This window comes from Amphibalanus amphitrite, unplaced genomic scaffold, assembly GCF_019059575.1.
Source record: "Amphibalanus amphitrite isolate SeventyFive unplaced genomic scaffold, NRLGWU_Aamphi_draft 000598F_arrow, whole genome shotgun sequence".
NCBI lineage: Eukaryota > Metazoa > Arthropoda > Thecostraca > Balanomorpha > Balanidae > Amphibalanus > Amphibalanus amphitrite.
This window is the reverse complement of record NW_024882092.1, coordinates 371,768-394,530: the sequence shown is the minus strand read 5'-3', so window position 1 is coordinate 394,530 and position 22,763 is coordinate 371,768. Positions and strand designations below refer to the sequence as shown.

At 47.7% G+C, this 22,763-nt stretch overlaps 1 protein-coding gene across 1 annotated transcript in view; it reads right to left on the bottom strand.

Annotated features, from left to right (window-relative positions):
* Positions 1-22,763, bottom strand: part of LOC122394555 (transient receptor potential cation channel trpm-like) — a 291,178-nt gene that overhangs the window by 32,754 nt on the left and 235,661 nt on the right. Inside the window, exon 10 of the mRNA XM_043391514.1 lies at positions 1,242-1,372. Coding sequence (XP_043247449.1) covers positions 1,242-1,372 — 131 coding nt within the window. The remainder of the gene's footprint in view (positions 1-1,241; positions 1,373-22,763) is intronic.

Genomic DNA, 22,763 nt, shown 5'->3' with positions numbered 1-22,763 from the left:
TACATTTTTGATGTCGAGGAAAAGGTCAACTTCTTTTATTTATCTAACAACCAGAGTACATAAAATGCATGCTTCCACAGACACGTATCACCGACACTCACAGAACTCTCAGAAACTACACAGCACTAACACTTCCCCCTAACAAAACTACTAGCTTCCAGCGATCCTTCATCCCCGCCACCACACGCACATGGAACACACTACCCAACTCACTTAGAACACAAGCTTCACGCAAAAGATTCAAGGAAGATCTCTTAAAACATTTCGGCACGCCCAAACCCAATCCTTATTTCTCATTCGGCTCCAAATTAGGCAACACATATCATACACAAATAAGAACTGGAAGCCTCCCACTAAATGCCAACCTGTACCAACTCCAGAAACTTCCCACTCCTCAATGCGTTTGCCTCGACAGATCAGAAACAATACATCATTTCCTTTTAACTTGCCCTCTCTACCAATGAATCAGAACCTATTTTTTCACTCGACTTTCATTGGTCTTAGGTAATCATTATCAAAATTTGTCTCCTCAAGACCTCAAAGCCTGGCTACACTATGCGTTTTATGCGTGCGTTTTTTGCGAGTTTGCGTGATTTGCGGAATATCGTTCTAGAAAGAAACGACATTACGTTTTTGTTATATTTTTTCATATAAACTTTTAATTAATATAAACGTTTTATAATTTTTTATATAAATACTAAAGAAGTTATATTAATAATAAATGTGTTTCTAGAACAATATTACGCAAAACACGCAAACTCGCAAAAAACGCACGCAGAAAACGCATAGTGTAGCCAGGCCATTCCAAAAACTCATACACGGACACAACATGACCACAATCACTGACGGCGGCCGGGAGGCCGCGGCGCTCTTCCAGGACTTCGTGGTCGGGGCGATGGCACTGCGGCGAGCGGCGGGGGCGGGGGCTGACTCAGCGGAGGAGTGATCGCTCACCTTTATTGTACTTTTAGTTAGTTCACACTTTATTGGTCCACTTTGTTGATCCCGGCGGTGTCATGTTTTGTAACCTCGTTTATTTTAAGGAGAGGTGCCTTGATTTAGGCGTTGCGCTTTTGCATCAATCCTGTTTGTTTCACTTTTGTACTTATTTTGTCTTTTTCTGTTAAAATAAATGAGATGAGTTAAAATAAATGAGATGAGATGAGGTGAGATAGGGACTTGGCTCCAACCTCGCCGGGTCTGGTCAGACCCCCCCTTCCCCCTCCCCCCCGCCACCTCACCGCGTTGTACAGTTCCTCGAGACGCGCGAGCGTGAGAAACTTGCTCATTATGACCCCGTTCTCCAGCAGCAGCTTGACGAAGTCGATGCGGTCATTGACCAGGGCGTCCATCATGGCCTGTTCCAGGGAGCCTGCGTAGCGGACAGACACCGGCAGTCAGTGCCACACGTCAGCAATAAACGGGGCTCAAACCAGAACAGCTGCACACAGAAAAATAGTTACTCCTCCACGGGTAATAATGATTATTATATGCGGTGGTCACTGAACTCTATAATGCGGAAGGCGCATCGGCCGCCAGATGGTGTCCAACGGTGCCGCCATGTTGCGCAGACCAGGAAGCGGCCGCCGCCTGTGTTGGGGAATAGGGAATTCGGGACCTCGGTTTACCTTTGCGTCCGCTGCATCCGTTACGTTCAAGCTATGTAGACACGGAACCCGGCATCCTACGCAGAATTGAGTGGAGAACAAGATGACATCTTTAAAAATCCTCAAATACAGGGAACTTATACGTTAAAGCCTTATAAGTCAATGGGGAGATATGGAAATTGCTATTTTGGCGCCGGGAATGATCTGAAAATATCTCAAACATATACATAGAATCGTGATTTCATGCACTCCTTGCAAGGTCCAATGCTTCACATTTGCATTGTTGCCCTTGCGTGACGTCATCTGTGACGTCACAAGGGTCATAAACTTTTCTTTAATAACTCCCGATCAAATTGAACTAGCGAATCGGGAAAGCCACAAATGGACTCAGAAAGACATGCCGAATCGAATGATATGCAACATGACCTTACTCGACCAGCTTCGTGACCTGAGAGCTCTGACCTAACCTTGTCACGAGGTCAATGCCGTAAATTGACCTCATCCGAACAAAAAGCATATCACTCGATGCGCCTGAACTAGGGGAACACGATGATGCCAAAATCGCAGCTCTACTGCCATTTTTGGCGAAGTTATTTACCAAAAACCGAGCCCGTGCCTTAGGTCACTTGAACTGACCTCAGAGGTCACCGGTTGACCTAAAACCTTTAAAGCGGATTCCTACCAGTCACTCTGGATTGTACTCTGCCTCATACGACCACTTTACCGCTAAATTCTAGTTGAATTAGCGGCGCATTAGCGAGGTGGGTTCAATCAACCCTCTCGGCCGGGGCAAATGTAGAAAGACGATAGTCTGGCGAGTGAATTTGAGCAATTCTGATGATTTGATCGTATTCCCCACTCAATTCTGCGTAAGATGCCGGGTTCTGTATCTACGTACCTTGAACGTAACGGATGCGGCGGCCGCAAACGTAAATCGAGGACCCGAATTCCCTATTTCCTAACACAGGCGGCCGCCGGTTCCTGGTCTGCGCAATATGGCCGCCACCGTTAAGGCCGGGCTCCACTACGCGTTTTTTTTTCACGCGCGTTTCATCCGAGACATCGGTTTTTGCGTGAAATCGGTTTTGCAATTTGTCGGTTTTTGCGTGATATCGTTTTTTGCTTGTCATCCTGAAGCACGTGACATTGTTGTCATTAAACCCAGGCTCCACTACGCGGAAAATCACACTTTGTTTACTTTGCGCCTATAAAGAAGGTGTTTTGTACGCCCGTGAGACCCTCACACGCCGAAACTCGACACAAGCAATTTTGAGCTGAAATTTCTGGCTCTGCATCACTTACCCTGAAAGTTGGTTGCCTATTTGTGCCAAATTAATCCACTTTTCCATATTAAGCGCGTGTGCACTGTGCACATCTACCGATCAAGGCTATATCAACCAGGAGGAGTGTTCCGGTGCCTCGGACGCTCTCCCCTGTTGGAGCGTCTGAATTAGTTGATGTTCCAATGAAAACCCAATACCACAACACGCGTCATGGCACACGGTATCGTCATGCTGTGAAACAAGGCCCGAGACGGAAGTTCGGAATTCAGACCCTCTTCAGACCCGCTCGCAGGGCGAGTCTGCTGCTAGATTGACCATGGTGCTGAAAAAAAAAAATTGATGACCGCCATTCGCAGTGAAATTCAGCGACCACCATGCACTGAATTCGCCGCATGCGAAATTACGCCAGACGTGCACTGAAATTTTCGGCGCAATCCCGCCACTACGAAGGACATACTCGGCATATGTGTCTTTTCCAATCTGGGCAATGCATGTATAGAAATGATTCATTTTTACGATTGGCCCCCTTCAACTCCGGCCTCCGAGCTCGGTCCACTAGTGTTGCAGCGAGTTCATTTACCTAATTCCAAACCAACCTATCACCACTGCGCTAATTTCTATTTGAACTAAACCATTTTCGCCTGCATTATTTGACACTGCTTTAGGAAGTGCAAAATGAAATATGTAGGGTTGCTATGTTTATCATGTCTTACCTTCACTCATCCTCTTTACACTAAAAAAAAAACTTCTGCAAAAAATTTCCTAGCTTCAACACAAGAATTGGAAACATATTTAACAACGTCAAAAACAAACACAAAATTACATTCACACTGCTTGCCGCAGCGCGCAAGTCATGTTTCCCGGCCGAGATCACGCAAAAACCGATGAAAAGTTCAAATAATTGAACTTTTTATGGGTACGATATTTCCGAGTTTGCGTGACATCGTCATGCGTTTTACCGAGATTTCCTTAAAATCGGTACGGAATTTGCAAGTTGTCGTGTTTTGCGTGACATCGATCCCAGTGTAGCTTGCCCAATGTTGAGCAATGATGCGAACTTTTTTTCGGGAACGATTTCACGCAAAAACCGATGTCTCGGATAAAACGCACGGAAAAAACGCGTAGTGGAGCCCGGCCTTTAGACACTTCGGCCAATAGGGTTGAAGCGGCAGTGCTCCCCTGTGGCGGTGGTATATGCAGCTTTGCGCGCAACAAATGGCGCACTTTCAAATAAAGCCGCTAGGAACAGCGGAGATCCCAAAAAGTAAACAAAAGTAAAAGTCTAATATCTTGAAAACCGGTGAATATTTTTCAATGAAATTTGGTAGATATTCGTTTTCACTCTTTCTGAACCGAGCGACATCACTTCCATGCCAATTCATTAACTTTTTGAAGGTGGGAGGGACCCTTTAAGAACATTGTTTCGTCCAAGCATCGTCAGTACGTCCTGCATCTAGTAGACGATACGATTTTTAAAAGCAATTCTAAACGTTTCTGGTCGCTCCTCAAATCTATCAAGACATCGGGACGCAGTGTTCCGACATTGGTTTGTGACGGATTGGTCATGATAGATGATGGCAAACGAGCAGAATGTTTTAGCTGATCTTTTGCGGCCAAGTTTTCAGATTTTATGTGCAGTAGATACGTTTCCAGACTGAAGTGTGCACCATATGACCTTCACAGCCTTGAGCATTTTGCGCCGGTGTATGAGATGGTACAATTCACGGACGGCTATAATAACGCTGTCACAATTTTCGTTATCAACCATTAACCTTTTGTTAGCTATCCCACCAGCTACACCTGTGTGCACTGAATTGAACAACGACTGAATACCATGGGCGGCGCCACCGTGGGGTACGTGGGGTACTAGTACCCCACAGTCATTTGACTGTGGGGTACTGCATATACCCAGTACCCCACAGTCAGGAGCCCAATCTGAACTTTTTCAAGACTTTTTGGTAGTCGTGCAATGGCCCTCTAAAACCGTTAAATAGGTTCTAGCAGTGATCAAATAACTATTGCCGACAGAGGGCCAATGCTGAAAAATTTAACAGGCGGCTGTTACAGGCCCCTACTGATCGGTGGGGCGCTTTTAAGGCCTGTCCTGTCGTGTATTCAGAGGGCTTTTATGTAGCTTAGAGGGGCCCCTGTCAAGCGATTAGGGACCCTTATAATGTGCTCAGAGGGCCCCGTCAAGGAATCAGGGACCCCTTCATGAGTTTAGAGGGCCCTCTCGTGTACGCAGGGCTTTTCTGTAACTCATAGGGCCCTCGTCAAGCGTACAGAGGCCCTTTAAGCGCTGGGGCCCTTCTGTCGCTCAGAGAGGCCAGCCAGACGTTCAGGGGGCCCTTTAAATGCTCAGAGAGTTTTCATGTAGCTCAGAGGGCACCGTCACGCGCGATTAGGGGCCTCTTCTTGTGCTTAGAGGGCCCTGCTGTGTACTCAAAGGGCCTTTATGTACCTTAGAGGACCCCGTCAAGCAAGCAGGGCCTTTATCATGTGCTCGGAGGGCCCTCACCAAGGAATTAGGGGCCCCTTCATGCGTTAAAAGGGCCCTCTCTTGTACTCAGGGCTTTTCTGTAGCTCATAGGACCCTCGTCAGGCGTTCAGGGGCCCTCTAAGCGCTGGGGGCCGTTTTGTCGCTCAGAGAGCCCAGTCAGGCGCTCAGGGACCCTTTATATGCTCAGAGAACTTTCTTGTAGCTCAGAGGGCCCGTTACGTGCGATTAGGGGCCTCCTCATGCGCTTAGAGGGCCCTGTCGTGTACTCATATGGCCTTTCTATGGCTTAGAGGGCCCCGTCAAACATTCAGGGACCCCTGCATGCGGACAGAGGGCCCCGTCGTGTACGTGGAGGGTTTTCTGTAGCTCATAGGGGCGGCCCCCTCAAACGTTCAGGGGCCCTTTATGCGTTTAGAGTGCCCTTCTGTCACTTAGAGAGCCCTACCAAACTTTCAAGGGTCCTTTATATGATCAGATAGCTTTTATGTAGCTCAGAGGGCCCCATCACGCGATCAGGGGCCCTTCATGCGCTCAGAGGGCCCTGTCGTGTACTCAGAGAGCCTTTATGTAGCTTAAAGGGCCCCCGTCAAGCAATCAGGGACCCTAATTATGTGCTCAGAGGGCGCCCATCAAGGAAGCAGGGGCCCCTTCATGCGTTTAGAGGGCTCTCTCGTGTGCTCAGAGCTTTTCTGTCGCTCAGAGGGCCCTGCCAGGCATTCAGGGGCCCTTTACATGCTCAGAGAGTCTTCTTTAAGATATGATGGCCCCGTCACGCGCAACCAGGAGCCTCTTCATTTGCTTAGAGGGCTCTGTCGCGTACTCATATGGCCTTTTCTGGCTTAGAGGGCCCCGTCAAGCAATCAGGGGCCCCCGTCAAGCGATCAGGGGCCCGTCAAGTGATCAGAGGGCCCCTTCATGCACTTAGGGGACTCTGTCGTTTACTCAGGGCCATTCTGTAGCTCAGAGGGGCCCCGTCGAGCGTTCTGTATGCGCTCAGAGGGCCCTCATAAAGAGAGGGCTCTCAGGGGCCTATTCATGCGCTCAGAGGGCCTTGTGTATTCACACGGCCCTTCTGTAGCTCAGAGGACCCCGTCAAGTGTTCAGGGGGCCCCTTCATGTGCTCAGAGGCTCTTTCTGTAGCTAAGAGTAAAGCGTTCAGACTCCGGGCCAGGAAAAGCGACCCGACTCTGCAGTCGGCTCCATCCTCTATCCCCAAAAAGATTATGTAACACTAACACTTGTCCCGTTCTAAAAGCAAAATTTCTTACCAAAAATAATGGATTTCAAATTGTGCATGGTAATTACCTGGAAATTGTGTCTAAGTATAATGATGAAAGAAAACCGAAGCCTCATAATAATGAATGTATTCTAAATTATGACCGAGAATTTAGAATATTCAATGAGCACTTACGGGATGCGAAAAACAAGACAGCAGACACTCCTTTCGGTGACCACGTACGTACCCAACATCCAGACGTCATCATATCAGCGTCATCTATGCAGCTACAGATCATGCGTAGATGCAAAGATGTAGCAGAACTTAAGATCGCTGAATCAAAGTACATCCGTGACCTACGCCCAACACTCAACACTCAAACATCATCTTGGAAGCTGATAGCTCCACCACCCTACGGACCATGATAGTAGCAGAGGTGTAAGTATACGAGCACGAAGTACAAAGACGTCCAAAGACGAGTACAAAGACGTCCCACTCCGCCTGTTCACGCTTGTAAGTATTCAATATGCATCTTTATTCATTCACACACATTCTCACCATTCATTGTCTCATTCCTTTAGCTGTACATTCATTCATTCATTCATTCATTCATTCATTCATTCATTAAGTTACTTACTTCTCAGGTCCAAAGCAATAGGTACCATGTGTAATATATATGCTCATGCTTCAAATTTAATAACTCAGTTCCACTTGCAATCACACTTCTCAATCATACACACGATAGTCAGTCACACAAACACAACCCCCCCCCCCCCACACACACACACACAACATTAAGAACGTTCTTTACAAGCTCACACACATACTCCTCTCACAAATATGCTTATTAATAATTTCTATTCTTTTGCATCGTTAATATTGGTACAAGCTACTTGCATACACTCACAATCATCTAACTTTGTATCACACTCTCAAAGAAGAGGATGGTCGCTAAATGTGTCAGGATGTGTTAAAAGGCGAGATCACAATTTTCAAAATGTATCTTTTAGGAGATCTGATGATGGGCTATGCCTGAAACTGTTATCTCTTTCTTCTCGGTCATAATTTAGAATACATTCATTATTATGAGGCTTCGGTTTTCTTTCATCATTATACTTATCATCATGAGCCTCAAACAAGCGCTTTCTCATATTATTCAACGGAAATTGTGTCTTAATCAACCGTCGCCGGCTGAGGGGCCGGCGGGGCCTAAGTTTTTTTTTCGCGATAGCTCCAAACACGCCGGCGATAGAGAGCTGAAACTTGGCATACCTGACCTTTGATTCAAGCCGGATCTTTTGACACCAATCGCACTTTCGGGTCAGGTCAGGTCACTGACTGATGACGTCATAAGTGAACCTCTGCAGTCTGCACGGTCTTTAGATGTCGCAACTTCGCAATGCCCTCACTGCCAGAGGAGATGTCACAGGGAAATGAAACTTGCAGGATCTAGTATCCATTATGAGTCTCACAACTTGTACTCGTATATCTCGGATTTTTCCAAAAGATCATATGAGGTCAGGTTATTTTCGTGACCTCACTTTTTAAAGTGAATGGGGAAAAATGAAAACTAAAACTGCTATTCTGGCGCCGGGAACGATCTCCTTCTATCTCAAGCATAATTTCATGCACTTATTGTAAGGTTTCATGCGTTACTTTTGCAATGTTGACCTTGCTGACGTCATTTATGAAGTCATTAAGGTCATAATTTGTCCTCAATAACTCCCGATCAAATTGAGCTAGCGAGTCGGGAAAGCCACCAATAGACTCAGGAAGACCTGCTGAATCGAATGATATGCGACATGACCTCCTTCGATAAGTTGGTGACCTGGGGTCGCTGACCTGACCGTGACCCGAGGCAACACCCTAGGATGACCTCACTCAAACAAAAAGTATATGATTCGACGCGCCGGAGCGACGGCGACACGATGCTGCCAAAATCGCGGCTCTGCGGCCGTTTTTTTGCGAAGCTATTCATCAAAAACGGAACCCCACCTTGGGGCACTTGACCTGATCTCAGAGGTCACCGGTTGATCCAGGACCTTAAAATCGGGTATCAATCTCTGAATCTTGTAACGGCACACACGCTCGTTTTTTTCCGCGACGCGCTAGCTCCACCAGGGGCGAAACACCCGAGGGGGTCGTTATTGCCCCCCCCCCCTCGGTCGGCGCGTATGTAGAAAACCAATAGGTCCGGCGAGGGATATACACTATACAGTAAGCAGTGCACAGTGTTAGCTGCATACAGTAGCACCCCGTAGTTAAAAAGTAGTAGAAACTCGTCCATATTCCGTAATATGAACAATAATTGGCAGGCTGGCAATTTATCAAAGCATCTTTGTCGTGACGAAAGGAAGACATTTCAAATAGATGGTAATTTGGCAAATTACGCTGGTTATCTTTGTTGGTAGGTAATAGGTATGCAATACTGCATTAAGTGTTTTTAGTCTTTTGGCGAGGCAAGCCGGTCCCGTAAGCTCAGTTGGAAGAGCGTTGAATTCCACGTGGTGAGAGCACGCGTTCCCGGTTATAACAGTCCGGGTTCGAAGCGCGACGGGCGCTTGACGTTTATGGGCCTCCTGACAGGTATGGTTGCGGTTGGTGGCAGGCCGTAGCCAGGCAAAGTCAGTGAGGGGACCGGCCGTGCGCGCGCACAGGCCAGGCGCAGGCAAAGTCAGTGAGGGGACCGGCCGTGCGCGGCTATGTGCGCACATTAAACTTTGGACTCTAAATTCTGCCATAGAACTGGAATTTGACGATCGGAGGGTAGAGGGCAGGGTCACTGCAACAAACTTCGCTTAGCGGTGGCTCTGTCCTTGTGAATCCTTCCCATCAAAAGGTTCGGACTAAATTTATAAAAAGAAAAAAGAAAAGCATCCAGGTTCTATCATCTTTCACTGTCGACTATTAGATTGCTATTGCAAGTGCCTTTAACCCACGCCGTGCTGGTGGTCGAGCTGAACACATCTGACGTGTTTTCACCGCTCTAGCACGTCTCTATCAAAAGTTATGGCCACAAAACTACTGGTGGCCGTTCATGACCTGAGATGACCTCAGGGGCATACAGAGGGGTCACAGGTGCAGTTTTCCGATTCAGTGTGTATATGTAAACATAACACACTGAATCGGAAAACTGCACCTGTGACAAAACGCTCTCTAACATCGGTTCATACGTAAAGGTATGAACCGATGTTTGAGAGCGTTTTGAACGACATTCGTCCAAAAGAGGCGCATTTCAATTTTCTCCCATTGACTTATGGTCACTTGACGTGACCTGGTGACCTGACCTTGAAGACCCGGGTCTGAGATTTTCACATGTGCGGAGAAGATGTATGAACAGGTGTACCAAAAACGGCGGCGCTGGGCGCCGCCATTTTTTAAATATTTGCAAAAAAACTGACCGGGGGGGGGGCGTAAAAACTGCCCCCCCTACCCAGCACAGCGCGGGTTACGCCATGATAAATGTATGGGCCCTTTTCACCGCGCAAGGGCCCTTTTCACGCATGGGCTCCTTTCACTATGCATGGGCCCTTTTCACCCTAGTACCCCACAGTCAAAAATTCGTGGCGCCGCCCCTGCTGAATACAGAACGATACCTTAACGCATAGACGACTATATATCGATATATAGTGGTCTATGCTTAACGCCATCCTCGCCGACGTTCAAACCCTGCATGCGCTTTTAAAAATCGAGTCATTGGTTACGACCGAGCGCGAGGCGCGAAGCGAGTCTTTCCAACATAACGGAAAATCTCAGTAGGAGCGGCTCGGCACGACCCGACCCGGCCTGTAGCGCTTTTGAGGTGCTTATATCTCAGCAACCGCTGGGCCGATTGACCTGAGTTTTATTATTATTATTTTTTTTTTTTTTTTTGATAGCCCCACCTTTTCTACCCCATAATTCACTAAGGTAGGGTGGGTTAATTTGAACAAGTGGGGTAATTTGAATGGTATAAATAATACAAAATTACGGAAAATTCATAGGTGGCACGACATTAAGACCAATAAAGGAAATAATTGTTCCTAAAAGGGTTACCTATCATATTAAGGGTCTTGTGAGTTTCATGTTTCAGGAAATAAAGATGCTGACACACACACACTAAGAAACTGAATTTTGCAAGTAAAATCGTCCAACAACGCGCATTAGCAACTACATTGCAACGCAAAATCACACATTGCTAGTGCCAATTACGCAAAGGCTTATGTTGGAAAATGAATTAGTAAGTGCCTTCAATCCGAGTAATTTACTTCTTTCAGGGTGGGTAGCAAAATAGCCTTCAGCGTGACGATCCGAAGAAACAATGTTTCTATATAGTTTTTTTTTTGCCAGTGTCTTCGACCCAGCAGAGCAGTAGGAGATTAGTGCTGCCAGTTGCAAAAAATGTATGTCCAATGTTCGGCATTTTTGTCGACTCTCCGTCTGAGAATGTTCAAGCCAGCCACTTGTCCAAATATGTCCGAAAACTACGCAATAATTAACACTGAGCGCTGTCATTTAATTTGCATTTAACCCTCGCCCGCACATGGGACGGTGGTTGTCCCCTCCCCCCCCCCCCCCCAGGTAGTTTTTTCTGCTCTGCGCTAAACACGTTTAAAGCTAGAAGCCTAATTCTTCGTGCAGCTGCTTTTTAATCTTTTCTCAGCGTCCACTGAAAATTTCAAGCTTCTGTGGTTTTTGCTTTCGGAGATATGACCTTGTTCTTCCGGTCATGTCATGACCCAAATGACCAATACCCAATACCTTGCGTTGGCTATGGGTCTTGTGAGCTTTTGACACTTTGATTTCGGCTTTTGTTTGCTAGTACCACCTGTCATGAAACATGTTCGACGACGTACAGACTACAGATGTCAGGGTCAGGGTCAAGGTCAACCTAGGTCATCTTAAAACATCGCGTTTTAGGCAAGCCGAATTTATTTTCCGTGAAGTTTCTTTCACTGTATTTTTGGTAAAAGCTTATCAGTTCATGATCTCATGTACTAGGGACACACAAACAGTCGGTGCACACGTCAGTTTACACACAGAAACACACAGACATACAAACACATATCACTGACCTTGACCTAACTTGACCTGAAATGACCACAGCCAGCAAAAACCTAGCCGGATAGTGTGACAAAGAGGCTCTAGCTGGCTTGGCACCACAATGCGGCAGTGTCATCGGTATATGATGAGCAGCGCACGTGATATTCCAACGATGACCCCAAACAGCAACATTTTTTTAGTTTGACCTGACCTGGAAGGTCAATGACTGACCTGATGAGGTCAGTCAATTGGGTATCATTGGATTCGTCTCTTCCCAAAGAATCTGTTGTTCTTTACTGCGAAGCTCTATAACCAGCAGGAGCGAAATGGCGCGGGGGGTGGCACCCCCCCCCCCCCATGTGCGTTCTAGGATGGGAAAATGGCATGTGCGGGCGAGGGTTAATGTACTATTACCAGCCCAAAAGTGGTTATCATATCGAGAGCTGAGCTGAGCTTTCTGTTCGCCAATCAATGTCATGCACGATTGCTTTTAAAAATGCTGAGGTGTAGCAAGTGATTGTCCAATGTTGTTCAAACTCCAAAGCCTGCTGCATTTGTCCGACCAAAATCCGATTTGCACATTGGACAAAAGCGGAATTATGAAGGCCCAAGTTCCGATTGGCACCACTATAACAGATGTGGTAAGGTTGGGATAAATTATGTCGAACGGAGATGATAGTCATTCTGTTAAGGGAAACAGTTCAGTTTCCTGTAATTAGTATTTTGCTATTACCTACGATTTTGACCTCGAACCGAACGACATATTAATGTTTTGTATTACTGTATTTTAGTGTTTGTTTGACTTGGCTGAAGAAGGGAGCCGAAGTGCTCTCGAAAGCTCCCAATAAAACTATATAGCTGGTGTCAAAACAACGTTTTTACACATATTTTGCTATTGATTTATGATTTGTATGCTCAAAATGATCATGAAATAAAATAAAACCTTTTTGTAAAAACAATTATTTTCTATATTTTAATATAGGACGAACTATATTGCCAATGTATACTGCATTGGCAATATGCAGTATTGCCAGTATGCCAATGCCAGTATGCCAATGCATACTGCATTACAGCCAATGCATACTGCATTGGCTGTAAGCAGCATGCTGATTGGCTGACGATGACGTGGCTGCATTCCTGTGCAAGGCACGCATTCCTCTGCAAGGCACTCTTTTCGGAACGAGAAATGGAATATCTTCGTCTAGGGTGATCGTTGAGCCGTAAAAGCTCCTGATTTGTGCTAGTCTCAGCTCAAGCTACGAACCTGCTATTCCAGCTCAAAACCCCATGTTGAAAGTGAACTATTTCCTTAAACTGACAAGAGAAGCCGACTTCTGTCAACTGACCGGTGTGCAACGAGCAGATAGGTATTGATACTTGGCAATGGTTATTTTTGTTGTTTTGATTTTTTTAAATATAGGTATGTTTAGAAATGTTGTGGCTATTTGTTTAGGCACCAAACAACATCGGTGATAGCGAGGTTATCGTTTTATTGCGTGCACAAAGATATGTAGACTGTTCTAATTACCGCACGGTCAGGGGTAACACACCGTGACTTGGTGGAGAAGTGAGGCTATACTTTTCCAGGTATGCTCAGTAGGGCGGGTCGATGGAAACAGTTTTCAAGTGAAGAGCGATTTTCCTACGGGCTGATCCATAAAACGGTTAAAACATATTTTTTTTGCGAATTTTTGAAAAGGAACTGGGCGCGCCGTCCACGGTTTTTCGGGACCACTTTTGCTAATTTTTCTCGTTGTTTGCAAAAGTTAGTGGGAAAAATTCGAGAAAGGTACTATATTTACCATTTTTCTAGTTCTACACGCTTACCCTCATCTCTTCACAAAGTTTGGAAACCCCAGTGGCAGAATCGTGCTCAGAATAGCTATTAGCATCGGCGATCTGAGCGCAACGAAACCAGCGCCATCTATTGAGCAAGTTTGGCATAACATTGATTTTGACGGCTTTCCGACCGTTAAAAGCTGACGCAGCCGCTGCCACGTCAGGTATATGGTGTTCTTTGGTGTTCCTAGGTGCCTGGTGTTCCTTATTTGACACCAGGTGAGTTGTACCCATTCGAACCGAAATATTTCAGGAATCATAAATTGCTCCGGAAGCTATACCATATAGTGATTTCACAAAGAAAACAGCGAGACGCTTAACTTTGATATATTGTTATCAGTTAAATTAAGTTTTGCAGACAGATAACATCAGTCCAAACCGTATGTTCATTTTTGAATGCAATGTAGCCAGCCACCTTACCGTCCTAGGACAGAAAATCACACTTCGATAATTGATTCAAACGCCGGTATGAGAGTGTTGCATTGCGTCCTGATGGCACACGTGATGTAACCGAGACGTGCTCAAACAACAGCGTATGCTGCGTAAGTTACGAGCCGGACGGCTCGCTCCACTGTCTGAGTAGTGAGTATGGGTAATGGGTATGCACCGGATCGAAATTAATTTGTTAACAGCGTGTCCAAGGTCACCCTCTTCCAGCGAGATTGCTATTGGTGACTCTGTAACGCGTTCTTTGGACCGATCTATGAGCTTCATGTTTAAACATGACTTGTTTATTGCAAAATGCTGATAGAATAGCATATCTTTATGTCTCCTGCCTCATTCGCTTCCTACACTTTTTTGCCGTAAGTGGCTCGAGTCTTTGTATCACCATTCCTTAGTTCAGCAAGCATCGCAGCGTCTGCACTGTTTGCTGGCTGTCTGTATCGGCCAGTACCATAGCCCAAAAAATTCCTATAGTGAGCCCGGTACTTATTCCTGTCGATCACTGGGCAAATGACACAGACCGAAGAGTTGAGAGGTCTCGCAATAGCTGGATGCTTTGGAGTAATTGACCGTCTCTGCAATGTTTACTCCGTAATTTCGGACCACATTGGGACATAACGAACAACATTGAACTCGGTGATAGTTCGAAGCTGGTCAATGTATGTTGTATGATGGGCGATCGCGACGGAATAAGTAACTTGCAAGCTGCCAATGTAAGCCATTTTACCAAATTTAAGGGCTCAATCTTCCTTACTGACAGCTGCTACCTCGGGATTTGTCAAGAGGTGACGCCTGCTTCCGGGCTGTTCAGAAGTGTTCTCTGATCTGGACTGCATGGCGTTGCCCGAAACGGCACGAATGGTTCCTGCTCGATGCACAGGCACTCTTAGTAAATGGTACACTGATCGGCGCGGCTTTAGTCCAGTGGCTTTTCCACAAGTCTTGTGAACTTGTTTAATAATTTGGCCCTTGTCTGATTTTGGTGTAAAATAGAAGTAAGCATTGACTACCGGGTTCATTTACTGAAGCAATATGCTCGTCCAGCAGGCTCGTCATAGCCGATGATCCAGCACGGCTATTCTATTTATCATGATAAACGACGCATCCTTATGACGCATCAGTTCAGTTCACTGCGCGCCGCGCCCGCGGTCGGCTGCGGCGCCGGGAGCTCCGCTCGCTCCCCTTCCCTTACCACTACGCGCCTCTCCTGAGTGACTGCAGACTGTGTGATTGAGCGTGAATGTGATTGCGAGTCGTGAACGAGTGACGCTGTGCGAACTGAATCAGTGTGATCACTACGATCGTGATCTGGCAAGATGCACCGTGACCTTGCAAGGTGTTTAGTGTTCCTCGCACTAACCTTTCTCCTGGTGACCGCCGCGACACCCGCCGGGAACGACGGAAGCCACGCACCTCCGTCGCCTGATGAGAGCCGCCGCTTCGCTGGCCGTCGATGCTGTCGACACGCCGATCGGTCCGACCACACCCCTGCTTTGGCGGCCCCGAGGGGCCATGGAAGACCTGACCCTGACCCTGCGCGGCCGCCGACCGCGCGCCCTACACATCGCGGCAGGCGCGGTGCCAGCGCCCGGCGCCGGGGGTGCAGGGGAGGACAGGCGTGGCGACGCTCCTCAGCCGACGGCCGCAAACGGACTTTGATGATTGGGATGATCAACATCCAGTCCCTTTTACCGAAGATCGCATCTCTCCAACATGACCAGCTGAATCGCTTCGACCATGACTTCTTTTTACTCACCGAGACCTGGCTTAGATCCGCCACTGCGACCCGACTCGTCACCTTCCCGGGATACACGCTGCACCGCGCCGACCGGCCCGGGGACGCCGGCTACGGTGGGGTGGCCATCCTGGCCCGTGACAGCTACCAGGCCGCTGTCATCCCCCAGCCGCCAGCTGACTGCGCCGGCTGTCTGCTGGAGTCCCTGTGGCTGCGAGTGAAGCCGTCGGCCGGCCCGCCCTTCACGCTCGCCGCCGTCTACCGGCCGCCGCGGAGAACGGCCGCGGCACTCCAGGCGGACATCGGCGAGCTGGAGCTGCAGTACCAGCGTGTAGTGCTCCAACACTCCGGGCCGATTCTTATCATGGGTGACCTAAACTGCAACCTGTTAGACACAGGTACAAACCCTGGCCGGGACCGACTCCGTGAAATGTTACAGTCTTTTGATTTATATCAACATGTGATGCAGCCCACCTTTTACACCGGTTCACTTTAAGATGTAGTTATTTGCAACTCTGAACACATCATCCGTCGTCTAGCCGTGTCAAAATGCTCTTTTAGCCCTCATTATGTCATTCGCTTGCTTTTATCTTTACCGAAACGTGTTAAAAAACCATCCCGTCTGCGTTTTAGGCCGCTCAAACGTATCCAGCGAGATGCATTGCTTAGCGATTTGTACAGTGTGGACTGGTCGTGCGTTTTTAGCAGCTATCCGGTTTCTTTTATGTGGTCCTTCTTTACTGATCGTTTGCTATCCGTTTTAGATAGACATGCCCCGACTAAAATCGCTACCATCCGGAACCCCGAAGCGCCGGCTGTCACCGCGGCGACTCTTGATCTTATGTCCCAGCGGAGGGGTGTACTGCGCCGCGAGGGGAGATCGCCGACCTTTCGCGAACTTGATAGGAGGGTCAGGTCGGCGATCCGGCAAGATTGTAGAGCGGACATTGAAGCTAGGCTCCGTGAGCATGGCAGCAGCTCACTGTACCGTGTCATCCGCCCTATAATCGCCGGAAAGCGTAGCAGTGCCCCTAGTCTTCCTGCCGCTACTCCCGACGAGGTTAATGCGTACTTTGTTGGTGTCGGTCCTCGGATTGCTGATGAGCTGGCCAGCCTGGGGCCCCCGCCCGCTGTCCCGTGTCGCCTGCCGCGTGTGGGCGCCTGCGGCTTCCGCGTGCGCGGCACCACGCTGGCCGGCCTGCGGGAGGTAATGTTCTCCATGAAGCGTTCCGGTGTTTGTGGGCCTGACGGAATTTGTATCCGTATCCTAATCCTATGTTTTGACGCCATCGGCCCTGTCCTTCTCCACATCATTAACTCGTGCCTTACCAGATGTGAAATCCCTGATTCATGGAAACACTCCCTGGTGCATCCTATTTTCAAGTCCGGCGACCCTTCCTTGCCCTCCAATTACCGTCCTATATCCATAGTTCCCGGCATAGCCAAGATTGTCGAACGTGTGGTGCAGCGACAGCTGTATGCCTATATGTCCGACAATCATCTCCTATCCTCATCCCAACACGGTTTCCGTCCCCACCATTCAACCGAGACCGCTCTGCTCTCTGTTACTAACAGTATTTTCTCCAACATGGACCGTAGCCACCTTTCCCTCCTATGCCTCTTGGATCTGAGCAAATGTTTTGACGCTATTCCACACTCTCTGCTCCTTAGCAAACTTCAGCAATATAACATTGACACATCCTGGTTTTCTTCGTATCTCCATGGTCATTCCCAGTCAGTCTCCATCTGCTCTCCTTCTGGCGCCAGAGTGGTCTCAAATCCCCTTCCTATCACCACGGGAGTGTTCCAGGGATCCGTCCTTGGTCCTCTCCTATTCACCATCTTCTCCAACGACCTCAGCCTGCACGCACCGGACGCCCATGTGACTCAGTACGCTGACGACACCCAAATCCTGTTGTCCGATGTCAAAGCCAATCTTCCTGACCTCATCCAACGCATGGAATCTACCCTTTCCACCTTGTCTGCTTGGTTCCATGCCCATGGCTTAAAACTCAACGCGTCCAAAACTGAAATCCTTCTCCTCGGCACCCGTCAGAACACCCGTAACCTCCCCCCTGTCAGCGTACGGGTCGGTGGTGGGACTGTTCGGGAGAGCCGGACAGTCAAAAACCTTGGCGTGCTGTTTGACCGTCATTTGAGTTGGGACGCACACGTCAGTGACGTGGTTCGCCACTGTACCGGCCTCCTGATCGGTCTCCGCCACCTGAGGCATTTCCTCCCGCAGCACGTACTGAAAACTATTGTTGAGGGGTTGGTCATCTCGCGCGTGAGATACTGCATATCTGTTTACGGAAACTGTTCTGCCGATAACTGTGCCAGACTTCTCAAAATTATTAACTTCGCTACAAGAGTTATTACCGGCCTCAAAAAGTACGACCACGTATCTCGCGCGCGGGATGACCTGCGCCTCAAATCGGCCAGTGACATGTACCGGGTCGCAGCGGTGACTATCGCGCGCGGTGTGATTGTGCGCGGTGAACCGACCGTCCTCGCCTCACTGTTCGCCACGAACGCGGGGTCGCGGGCCAGTGGTGACCGCTCCACCCGGAATGACCGTCGCCTACGGCCACCGGTTTCGCGCACTGCGGCTGGGCAGCGGGCCTTTTCACACCAAGCGACCGCGCTTTTAAACCAGCTGCCCGCTGCCCTTTTAGATCTCGACCCGGACAGTTTTAAGAAAGCAGTAAAGGCGCACTTCTGATGGGGTTCCGAGAGACTGTTATTGTCGGTGATCTGATTGCGTATGACGTGTGCATTGAGTGCCTGGTGTGTGCGTGGGTGTGTGATTTCTGACGGTAAATTTTATTCCCATTTTACCCTGATGTATGTTTTCTTTTTTAACTCTCTGTGACTAGAGACACAGAATAGCCACGCCCATGTGGAGTTGTCTGCCTTTGTCAATACAATGCACGCAAAATGCAGAAGGGCATTTCCTTTGTAATTACTTGCCTCTCCGAGAGCAGAATGTGAAGTGTCACCGAGGACCACCACGCGGCATGAGTTCCGTTTCGACATGGAGGCTCCTTTCCACTAGCTGCAACAATGTCGCATTATTGGGATCACAAATGGCGTCGGCGACCGCTTAGCAGCTACTACTGCGGTTTTTATGAGGTCAGTTTCCCTCGAAGACCGAAGCTCGATGCTCCACTGCTTGTAGCGGTGGCCCAGCCCCAATAGGTCATCAAAATAGGATCTGATGGTCCGATGAGAACGCGCACCTCGGGCAGTGATATGATACGCGGATCGCCGATCAGCAGGATACCTCGCAACTCACCCTCAGTCTGTTGTCAGATGAAGCCGGGCTAAGTTGACGAGGCTAACTCAGTACTTATTCTGCAATTGAGCTGCTACTGTTCAGTTCTTACACTAGGTTTGCATTTCAAAAGAAAGGTTAAATTTACAGGCAAGGAAATAATCGAAGCCAAAACTGAGAATAATGCTGCTGAAGTCTCAGCGCAGGATCAAATGACTAATAGGTCCAGCGGACACTATCGCACTCGGCGAATAATGGCTGTGCTAGTCAGGTGAGCCCCTAATATGTACATTTCATGGCTACTTTAATTGCAATTGACAGCTTTCACGCTGTATACGCTCCTGTGCCTCACGTTTTTCATCAGCGTCCTAAGATCGCATCAGCAGAATGCATATTGTCTCGACCGACGCAAGGTCGGTTGAGACACAGCGTCCTCTCAAGAGATGGCGCTGCGATCGAGTTGCGGAAAACCGATACAGAGAGCATGGCACCATGGCCACAGTTGGAGAGATACAGCCAACAGACTTACAGGATAGGTTGAGGAATAGCTGAAGTTTCGATGTATATATTTGAAAATAATTAATTATTTGACACTTGTGCTCAAAACTCACGTGCAGTGAAAATGTAGCGAAAAACCCGGTTGATTAATTGGCTGCGGCGACCCGCAACCTCAACCAAAAAAATTGAAAAAATTCACACAGTCTTTTTGTGACATGCTCCGTAGGAATTTCGGTCTTCATTTTGTGTCCTCGAAAAAAAGTTGTCGGATGACCCGCCCTAATTGCTCAGCTTAGTTTAATTTAGTTTATTCTCAATAATTCACAGGCACACACCCAATGTAGTTTCCATATAAGTGCAGAGTTCCCAAGCTTGCAGCCTTTTTTCGTGTGTTTGTGCACATTTCCAGCCTCTGTGTGTGCTAGTGCGGAATACTTAGTTGGTACTAGTATTACCAGTATTAGTATTACTCGTAGATATTATTACTCGTAGTATTAGTATTACCCGTAGATTAGCAGGCTGGCACGGCTTGTCGACTCTGTGGTAGATGTGAAGATGAAGTCCAGTGAAGATTTTGAACTAACCTGACCTAACCTTACCTTTTAACTCAAAGCTTTCAACCTACCACCAGTATAACGCCTTTTGGGCGACTAACGGAGCGAGCGAGAGGGTGGGCCTTGCACGTGCGAAATTGCGAGGGGGTACCTCCAACTGACTTGTGCACGGCACCCTACTAACTGGTCTCTAGCGATGTGCCAAATTTGGGCACAATCGGCCCAGCCGTTCTCGAGATCTGGAAGCGGCACCCTGCACGTGCGCACGTGCAAAATGGGTCCCAACTGACTTGTGCACGGCACCCTACTAACCGGTCCCTAAACGTGTACCAAATTTGAGCGCAATCGGTCCAGCCGCTCTCGAGATCTGGAAACGACCCCTGCACGTGCGCACGTGCAACAGCACCCCAACTCTGGCACATGTATATGCAGTGCCTAGTGGGTGCCTACCTACATGCCAACTTTCAGCCCAATCGGCCAAGTAGTTACCGAGATATTGCAACAATTACAAAAGTGACACCTCTTCGTTTTGCACGTGGCACGTGCATAAGGGGTCACCCACATGCATCGGGAATAGTCCAATACTTGGTAGAAGGAATGAAGCTACCCTACAAAAATTACCGCGTGTAAATCGGTCAAGTGGTTGCTGAGATATAAGCCTCGCAAAAGCGTGACCACGGCCGGCCGGCCGGCCGGCCGGCCGCTCATACTCAGAAATTTCCGTTAATCTAAGGAAAGACTACGCTCGCTTCGCTCGCTCCGTAAATATACCTACTACTTACGAACCCGCCAACCTAAAACCTACAACCTAACTCCTACAACCTACCAAAACTAAAATCTACAATCTGGACTTGATCTACACATATATCAACTCTATTGCCTAATAATATTTTCTTGTTTCACACAATCTTAAGGCCTGATGTCTTTCTGAAGCAATAGTTAAGAATGTGATAAGTTCAGTTATTTTGCACCAATAAAGATAGATAAATTCATACGAGCGTTTTTGAGCTAAGCTGTGTTTCAGTGGTATTAAATGGAATGCTGTCATCATCACACTGCATTGCCACCATGACCCAACGGCTGATGGAGACAGAAGTATTGACTATTGAGATGAGCCATCCATTGGTGTTTTTTACCAATGTATTACCTTAGGCCTTAAGGGAAAAGTGATCAAAATTTGTTGAGTGAAGGGGAATATGGAGAAGAACATTTTTTGTTCGCTTTTGGGAAGAAGAAAATCAATAAAACTTATGAACAAGAAGTGATCATGCATTGTATTATGAACCCAATTCAAACAGGATTCTCTCATGACCATACTAAATGCACAGCCCTTAGCTGTTTGTGCACATGGGAACCTGCTTAAAGGTAGTGTGCCAGCTTTCCTGGACCAAATGGAGTTAATGACCCGGATAAGGAGAATCGGATTTTTAGAACTCATCCATACCTTCAAAACTCATGGAAACGTCTTAAATTCTCCAAATTTTGAGTACCCCAGTGCGAAATTCGCCCCGACGGGTTGTCGGTCGTACCCCAACCACATTTCACACCACTATGAACAATAAATGCACACACTAAAATCGCTATTACCGATAGGCTCATCCAATCAAGTTTCGATAAACCCGTTCATCATCATCTCCTGCGGTTTCGAACACGCCTGTTAGGTGGCTTCTGATGCTCGTCGAGGTCGGAATTTCCAAATACGCCGCTCATACTTTGTGATGCGGTGGTGGTGCGTCGGGCCGCGCGCTCTGACTTCGGCCAAGAATATGCGTCAGCTGATCATTGTCATTTCTGCCACTTTCGTGTGGTGAAATGGGGTCATAATTAAAGAGACGGCTGTTTTATATCAATTATTTTACATAAAATCATATTCCAAACCATAAATTAATGTTCGACAGCCAAATTAAAGAAACAATACCAATACAAGCTTACAGTTTAAAGGGACTATCCCACCTTTAACATGGGGTTTGAGTCAGGCGCGGATACAAGGGGGGGGCCATGGGGGCCATGGCCCCCCCCCCTTGGCCGATTTTTTTCAAAAATAAAATAAAAAGTTAAAAAGTTAAAAAGCTGAAAAGGGGGCCTCCTGAAAATAAAGTGGCCGAAATCCGATGAGTTTTTTTTTTTTAACCTACCCACTTAGTTATTTCTTAGAAGACTAGCTGAGAGGACTTCTTTGTTAGAAGATTGGTAAAGCTTTTCATAACTTGGAGGTCTCTTATACTCACAGAGATGACCACTTTTACAGGGCCTCCTAACCTGCACAGAGGGCCTCCAAGCCTGCACAGATGTTGAGATGTTGCCTGAACAGCTAGATAAGCTCAAAAGACGCAGTTTTTTTTGGGGGGGGGGGGGGCCCAACAAGTGGGAAGATGGGGCCTCCAACAGGTGGGATTATGGGGGGGGCCTCCTGGTTTCTAATGGTCCCTCCCTTGGAGATTTTCTGGATCCGCCCCTGGTTTGAGTTGAGATAGCCAAGTTTGCGGCGAGGTTCAGAAACCACTATCTATCTAGGTTGCAACCCCCGCGGCCTCTTGGTGTTGAAGAAATTCGTTCCCTTCATTTGAAAATGGGCCTTGTACAAGGCCCTATCTTCAACATGGAGCGACCGTTAGTGTGACGTCACCTCGTTTAGTCATTCTGATTTAAATGGGTTTGTTCGTTGAAAAATCGCTTAAAACTTGGTCTGAACTTTGTTGTGGTGCCTACAGAGTAAAAAGAATCAGCTTTATGACAGTAATGTGGCCTGGGGAAGGAGGTAATTTTGGGCTGTGACGTCACATATTTGAAA